The sequence below is a fragment of the Petaurus breviceps genome, unplaced genomic scaffold (genome assembly GCF_028583685.1).
Source record: "Petaurus breviceps papuanus isolate PSGF00001 unplaced genomic scaffold, PetGlider_PUasm1.0 685, whole genome shotgun sequence".
NCBI lineage: Eukaryota > Metazoa > Chordata > Mammalia > Diprotodontia > Petauridae > Petaurus > Petaurus breviceps.
Window position 1 is genome coordinate 5,158,892 of NW_027186455.1, and position 8,757 is coordinate 5,167,648.

An 8,757-nucleotide genomic window follows, 5' to 3' on the forward strand; every position below is an offset into this window, starting at 1 on the left:
CTACAGTAGCAATCTCAATAGGGCTTATTTTTGGGGGAGGGCTTATTTTCGGGATAGGTCTTTATTATCGGGGAAATACGGTACTTAAATTATAAAAATACATACTCTGAAGGACTACCAATGTTTATATTCTATTTGAGTTTCTATTCAGTATTAGCTTTACCAGAAATTTTCTGTAAGCACATTAACAATACCAAATAGACTTGAATTCTTTTAGAAGTGTATAAAGGTACTAGCAGAAGAGAATAAAAAGACCTTCCTTGAGGGTCCGCTGTTTTCCATTGTACTTAATGATGAAACTAGGGGATGAAAGGGAAAAGATTAATTATGGCATCCCCTTGCCACAAGTGATATTGTTATACATTGTGTCTATATTGGGTGGGAGTGGCAGGGGGGTGCAGCTAGGTGGCACAGTGGATAGAGTGGCAGGCCTGGCCTCATATACTTACCAGCTATGTGACCCTGGGCGAGTCACTTAGCCCTGTTTGCCTCCGTTTCCTCCTCTGTAAAATGATCTGGAGAAGGAAATGACATTCCATTATTTCTTTGTCAAGAAAACTCCAAATTAGGTCATCAAGAATCAGACACAACTGAATAGCAACATATACCAGGGGGTTGGCAAACTACAGCCTGTGGGCCAAATCCAGCCCACTTGTTTTTGCATGGTCCACAAGCTAAGAATGATTAAAACCATTTGTCCTACAGGCCATAGTTTGCCATCTCTTGCTGTATGCCATTATAATACAGTCTTCTGAAAATAAATTTTAAACCTCTAGGCCTCCCTAATCAACATCACAAACTAGGCTTGTACAAGGCTCCCATTAGCTATCACCTCTCCTCCTTTTCCCCCCAGAAAAGACAACAAGTCTTTTACCCTTTAATAACTACAAATTAAACTTATATCTTCAGAGAAGGCCTCTCCTCTTTATAGGCCTTCTTATAATGCAAGGGCTCTTTGGATAGTATTTATGATTGTGCCTTTGGCTGTACTTTGACTAAGGTTAGAACCATGACTACACTGATCTGGTTGGGCACAAAGGAGAGGAAGGAGGTATTTCTACATCATAATCATAACTTAATTTTTACCTTTTCTCCTATATCTAAGTGTTACCTTTAAAAAAAATGTTAGATACTATTCGAGAAAATGTTTGTGCTCTTGTTTCCCTTTATTTCTAGGAATCTTTTTCAAGGTAGCTAGAATGTGAAAAGGTATTAAATTATTTTGAATCAGTGGTATGTGTAACTTCATTTGGAATCAATATTGTATCAGCTTTCTTGAAATTTCATTTTCTTAGCATGCCTCATTTGGCTAAATGGAATGTACTAACACCTTTGTAAATTCATTTTTATTAAATTGGCATGATTTTCAAGGCATATGTATGTTGAAAAATATTTTGAAAAGCCATTTGGTATGCTGTTAGAATGAAGAAAAGCTGTATGTCCAGATGCTAATGAAAAGGATGAATATTGGGAATCTTCCTGATTAGGTTTGCAGCCTAGTGAAAGTCCAAGCAATTAAATGGAAGAGTTGAAGAAATGATATACTAATGACCCATTACTTTGAAGGGATAGTGGGGAGTGGGGTGTAGAGAAGACATATAAAGAAGGTCAATTAACTAAAAATCAAGAAGGAAATTAACAAACATGAAAAAAAATTTTATGAGTAATTGAAAGACTTGGAGGCTCTAATAGATACTGATTTGATGGATGATAGATTTATAAAAAGAAAAATGAGTTACTATCATAATTCATAGTAGGTATCTGAAGTTAGTTCAAATAGTATACTGGTTCAGCTTATGAGAATGACTGGCTGTATCTTAGCTGACATTTTACATAGATTATTATTATAGTTTATTCTTGCTTTCTTGTGTACTTTTTCTCTACTTTGAATTAGCTATTTAAAAAACAGGAAATCTGTTTTTGTAGTTATCAAAATGTATTAAAATTAACGTGCCATAATGACTCATGGAATGTGAATAGCATTTGGAGACAGCCAGGTGCTGGACCTGGAACCAGAAAGATTTGAGTTCATATCTGTCATCAGAACTTACTAGCTATGTAAGCCTAGGCAAGTTACCTACCTGCCCCAGTTTCCTCATCTATAAAATGGAAGTAACAATACTATCAGCGTCTCAGGCTTGCTGTGAGGGTCAAATGAGACATTTGTAAAGCACTTTGCAAAAAATGCTATTATTATTTAGAGGATTACTATTAGAATACTAGAGTTATAAAAGCTAAAGGAATTTGAAGAAAAAAATGAACAGATTTAAGAATATTTTCTGTTTTTCGGAGTCTCTTATTTTTATGAACTGATGACAGTATAACTTCTATAGAAGATGCTAAAGTTGTATGAACTTCCAATCATTCCCAATCTCCCTGCCCAAAAAACCCACTATCTACTTCCAGTGGATATTCTATGACTTTCAAATTTCTAGAAATGGGCTCATCTTAACAGATAGAAAGTAAGCAATAATTTGAGTTTGTAGAAAGTAAATTGTTCACCCAGATTTAATACAATGAAAGTGTTTTAAGTTGAGGTGACTAGGGATAATATATAATAATATCCTAAGGTTGTTCATGCCCTTTGTAAAGAAATATTTTAAGTGCACTTTGGTTAATGGAAAATTATGTACTTTTCATGTATTTGACATGTTAGCTTGTTTAAAATCAGTCATCAAATTTCTGAGCATAGCCTCCTTAAGCTGGTAAGTAATCATTATTTTGCCACTGCCATATGACTAAAAACATTTAGAACAAGCTTTTAAAAGCAACGTCTTGGCCATACAATGTTAATGTTTAATATACAGTGGCATCTTAAAACATCTTTGTATTCCCTACCAGTGCCCTGTGTATAATACATGGTAGGTGCTCAGTAAATGTTTTTGTAATGCATAGGCAGCACAGACTTCACATTTGTCAACCCAAAAGGATTTGATCAAATTCGAAAAAGTAGCTTGTTGTTCAAAGAATACAGTATCCCTCACCCCAAAAAACCCAAAGAATACAGTAGAACACCAACTTCCTAAAAAATTTGGTGGTATAGTTAATGATTCTAGATGTAGAGGATAAGAACTGAGCTAGAAAAGCCTAAATTTATTTAAAGATTATGCTAATACTATTAATGTTGAGATAGAAAAGCTAAGGAATTAAAATTTGCAGCTTAAGGAACAGAGAGAACATCAGGGTTTGGTGCATGATAACTATACATATTTGTAATGGATTTTGCTTTTCTTGCCTTCTCAATGGGTGGGAAGAGAGAGAGAGAATTTGATTCGGAACTGAAAGAAAAATAAAATTTTTAAAAAGTGGTATATGAGAAATAACAGGAATTGGTAGTGGCATGAGGTGAAGTAATAAGAGTACCATATAAATCTACTTAAAAACATCTTACATTACATCACATTAGCAAGACATAAATTATATTTTAATATTGAGCTCACTGGAGTTCAGTGCTCCCCATAGAAATGCAAGTGGAAAAATTCTGTCTTTAAAGGGGGAAAGGGGATAAAGTTGAGGAAGAGAATTGGGGTTATCTGCTGCTACATGTCATCAGTATAGGTATCTTTTTGTTTATACTACTCAAGGAAGACCTATGATAGATATTGGAGATTGAAGCCAGGATTAGGTTTGGAGTTAAAGGACCTGGGTTCTTGTTGTGGCTCTATGATTCTGAGCAAGTTATTTCATCTCTCTATGCCATTTGCAAAATGACTGTATTGGACTAAATGTTCCCAAACGTCCCTCCTGGCTCTAAAACCTAGAAGAGGTTAAAGGTTAAAGAGGTTAAAGGACTTTGTTCCCTGTTACTTTTTTGATCCATTTTCGAGGGGTTGGGGGGGATCTAAAATATCCATAACAAAATAGAAAAATGTCTTAAAAAGATGTCTCACTTAAAGGAGTTAGAGTTCATTGCATTATTTGTACACTAATTCTGTGATTTAAAGCAATATAATATAGATAAATTATAGCTTTCTCTATGTATACACATATATACACACATACACATATGTATGTATGTAAATGTGTCCCAAATAAAATCTTGAGCCTAAAGTTTCAAATATGAACAGTTTCTAGCCAAAAGTCAATTTTAATTTTCCTTGTTTTCTTCTTTGAAAGTAAGGATTTTGGGGGGCACATAAGTGGCACAGTAAATAGAGTACAGGCCCTGGAGTCAGGAGGACCTATGTTCAAATCCATCCTCAGATGTTTAACATTTACCAGCTGTATGACTTTGGGCAAGTCACTTAACCTCAATTGCCCTGCCTTCCCCCCCTCCAAAAAAAAAAAGGATTTTTCTGTCACCAGTCTACCCTCTTAAGTATCATTCATAGCCCTTGTTCTGTTACTAAGCAAAGGGCTCTACCTTCTGAAAGTATTTACTGGTTCTTTCTGTCCAGTTAATGTTAGTTAAATGATGCCTAAACATCATGACCTCTGTTCATACTGCCATTTCTTCACTGGTTCCCCCAGATTTTCTAAGTAAACTGTCATATCATCAGCAAATAGGGATCATTTTCTCTCCCCTTTGGCTATCATCGTACCTTTAATTTATCAGATAAAGATTTAGTATCCAATTTATATACTAACTAGTATATAAGTTAGTATACCCTAACACATATACTAACAAATATATAGGTAAGATTAACCAGCAGCCATTCCCCAGTAACTATTGGGGTTATGAACAAGTCATTTCTCAAAGAATTGCAAACTATAACAAAATTACATGAAAGAATGTTTCAAATCACTAGTAAGACATGCAAATCAAACCAATGTTCAGTTTTCACTTCACACGATCAACTTGGCAAAGATGAAAATAGTATTAAAGGGGTTGTGGGAACATAGCTACTGAATTGCTGGTGAAGCTAACTAGGAATTAGTACACTACTGTTTTGGAAAACCATTTAGGATCATGGATAAAAAGTAACTAAAACATCCATATTCCTTTTACCCAGAGATTTCCGCTAACTAGTCTTATATCCCAAGGAGCTCACTGCTGAAAAGAATAGACTCTGCCACATACACTGAACTATTTATAGTAGCACTTTTTGTGTTAGCAAAAAACTGGAAACAAAATAGATGTCCATCAGTGACTGTAATGGAATATTACTGTGCTATGAGAAATGACTAATAGGATATATACAAAGAATTATGGAAAGACCTGAATTGATAAAGACAATATATATAATGACTATCACTGGAAATGAGTGGGGTGGAGGTGGACAATCACACGGAACAGTTAGAAGTTAATGTTCACAAAATAACAAAGAAGGAGCATGGCTTCAAAGAAGAGATAGGAGACCTCCTTTACAAAGGTGAGAAGTCAGTAGGTATGAAGTAATGCATGTATTTTCAGATTTTTTTTACATATTAGTTTACTGATGGTTTTTCTCTGATTCTTCCTTTTCTTTCTTACTATACAATAATATCCTATTACATTCATATAATTTCTTTAGCCATTCTTCAGCTTATTATACACCCACTTTGTTTCTAGTTCTTTGCTGTAACAAAAAGTGTTGGTGCAATATTTTTGTACATGTAAGACCTTTCTGTTGGAGTATTTGCCAAGTAATCGTATCATTGGTTCAACTTGTATGTATATCTTAGTGACCTTTTAGGTATAGTTTTAAATTCTTTTCAAGAATATGCCTTACTTTACAATAATGTGTCCTCTTTATCCATACTTGCTTTAATTGCTTGATGATAACTACTTTTTAAATTAGAAATCTGAAAACTTTTTGAAATCCTTAGCCTTTAAGAATAACTGTTAACACAGTCATGTCTAGAATCAGAGAAAGTGTCCTTTGACTTTTCTCATCACCCTGCTGAAGTTGCTGTTTGTTCTCTTCCTAGTACTCTTGTCCATCTGTTCTCTGTTGTGTGATCCCAATCCAGATGATCCTTTAGTGCCTGAGATTGCACGGATCTACAAAACAGATAGAGAAAAGTAAGTATGGAAGTCAGATAAAGGAAATTCAGCTTTAGACCTCAACTAAGGTTTAAAAATAGTCATCATTTGATATATTCTTATAAAAATCTTTGTATTTACTTAGAACTTCATACCTAAGTGGGGATTTAATATATAAATATTTTTCATCAAGAACTCATACATTGTGAATGGACTACTCAGATTAAATTCTAAAAGAGGGTAGAATCATCAACACCATTAGCAGCATCTAGTGGGAAAAGTCTATAAGTGCATCACAGAGAGAATTTTTTTTTTCTTTGTAAAACCTTCATTCTGGGAATCAGAGACATTTTAGAAGTCTACAGCAAGAATCCCAGAAGATTCAAGATCTGTTAGGATCAAAATGTGAAGTTCATTTTAACATCTCCTATAGATGTTAACTTAGAAAATGGGAAGAACTCACTGATGGATAAAAGTTTGGTGATTTTTTTAAACCAATATATGGAAGATCTCCTTTAAGGATTTAGAATTTGAGAGAAATGAGTTTGGCCTTTTTTTTTTTTTTTAAAGGTCTGGTGGTCATCCTTATATCTCATAATAAAATTGCTAAGAATTTTCTAGGCCTCAAATAGTTGATATGGATCATTCAGCTTTTTGGATGTATTTGGAATAAAATGAACCAAATTTTGCCTCTTTTCCTTTCTATGTGAGTGTAGGTCAGCTGGCAGAAGAACTTAAACTCCACCCATTTCTAATGGAAGATTTACAGAAAATTTGTTCTATTTAAATGTTTTTATACTAGACAATTTGAATTAAATGTAACTTTTTCTAGAATGGTAAGATCTATATCACCCAGGATGATTTAAGTTTCTGCCTAAAGCAGTTATTGCAGTAATTAAATGCCTTTATGTACAGGGCTCCTGTGAAAATTGTGCAGTCTCAAGTATGCTAGAGGTAACAAATTTAAAATCTTTCTTGGCAGTAGGCGGCCAACCAAATATAGAATAAGCTTAGCACTTTCTCCGAGACTGGTATAGACCTCTATTTAAATGCTTTTTTTTCCCCCCCAGATTAGGTTTTCAGTACTTTGTACTGTGGTCTTGTTTTGAAATATGTAGCACTTCTCTATTTTTGTGGGGGATGGGGGGGGTGGGGATTTTCATGAAGATTGTTTTCCTTTTTGCAGCCCAATACCCTTCTTCCCCTTGGGTTTTTTGAATAGATACAAATTAGAAAACTGGTCTGGAAAGCTGTCTACTTCTACAGAAAGTTTTTAGTCTTTCCATGTAGTACCTAAAGTCTACTAAGTAACTGAAGTCTGACGTGTATTATTAAGCCAATGCTTTCTTTGTATGTACAGGTACAACAGAATAGCTCGGGAATGGACTCAGAAGTATGCGATGTAATTAAAGAAATTATTGGATAACCTCTACAAATAAAGATAGGGGAACTCTGAAAGAGAAAGTCCTTTTGATTTCCATTTGACTGCTTTCTATGAGCCCACGCCTCATCTTCCCCTGTGCACATGTTTACCTGATACAGCAGTGCTGCGTGTTGTACATACTTGGAACAACAAAATAGAAATACTGTATTTCCCGTACCAACATTGACTCCTAGCAAAGAAGTGTGTGTGTGAAAAGCCAGTTCTTCAGTCATAACCTAGTTGTGAGACTAAAAGCTTTCCTTATTGACTTAATTGGATAAACAATGCAAGGGCAGGGGTGGGTGTTGTATGGTTTGGGGGTGGGGGAGGACAGTTACACTGACCTGTGGGAGAATTTTTTAAAAATCGGAATCCTTTTAAACTCATAACAGTTATGAAAAGCGAGGTGAAGAACGTCAAGCTGTTTCTGTATTCATTTTATTCTGAAGGACCTACATCTTAGGTAAATGTTTCGACCAACAAGATTAAACTGTACCCACATCCTGTATTTTAAGGTCTAAGTTTAACTGGTCAACATTTAAATGGATTGGAGCTATTAGTACATAAAGTGATGGGTGTTTTTTTTTTTTCCAGCTCTTCTCCATCACCCCCTTCCCTCCCAATACTTTTTGGTTTGTATGTGGTTTCTCAGTTAATACATAGCTAATAGCTCTTAATTTTTCTTATGTTTTTTAACTGCTTAGGTCTATCTGGATGTAAGGGTAAAAATTCATTTGACAGAAATACTTGTGTATATTTAAAGACCCAATTGCTCCTCTGGAGCTTGTACGTTCAAGAATGATTAATCTGTGTAATAAACTGATTACTACAGTCATTACATATAATTTTGTGTGAACAGGCTTTTTTAATTTCAAGAACAGTTTGTCTAGCTGAGATTAGTGGTGGATTCCATACCCTTCCTCTTTCCCTACCCTTACCCCCACTCCAACTTCCGCATTCAGACCACTTAACATTTCAGAATCATGAAACAATCACAGTTTACATTGTAAAAGGCTGTGTGTTAAATTTGACCAAACAAGATAGGAACATAAGCTTAAAAGCACCTTGATAAAATTTAGATGTTTAATGTGCAAGGAACATGACTGTTAAACCAAATAAGAAGTTTACTTTATTAATGAAAATCTAAGCAACATGTCCTGAAAACTTATGACATTCCCATGTGTGGGATATAAGATACAAATGCATTTATATTGTTAGTAAGTTAACCTTTGTAACTGGATATCAAATGTTAAGAGTAAAATTTAACAAACCTGAAAAACATCAGCACAATTTCATAATGAAGAAATCTACATTATTACTTTGCACTAACAATTTCAAGATGTTCATCCAGTTTAAAATTGTACTTGTATATGTTTTTTTTTTTTAAGTTTTCACTTTACTGTAGTAAAAGATGTAGTTGGAAACTTTA

The 8,757-nt window shown here is 34.5% G+C and overlaps 1 protein-coding gene across 2 annotated transcripts in view; it reads left to right on the plus strand.

The window, feature by feature from the left end:
* Nucleotides 1-8,173, plus strand: part of UBE2D2 (ubiquitin conjugating enzyme E2 D2) — a 48,324-nt gene extending 40,151 nt beyond the window's left edge. For both annotated transcript variants that reach the window (XM_069104347.1, XM_069104348.1), the window contains exons 6-7: nt 5,851-5,944; nt 7,266-8,173. In XM_069104347.1, the coding sequence (XP_068960448.1) occupies nt 5,851-5,944; nt 7,266-7,311 (140 nt within the window). In that variant the 3' untranslated portion in view covers nt 7,312-8,173. The remainder of the gene's footprint in view (nt 1-5,850; nt 5,945-7,265) is intronic.
* Nucleotides 8,174-8,757: the final 584 nt, after the last annotated feature.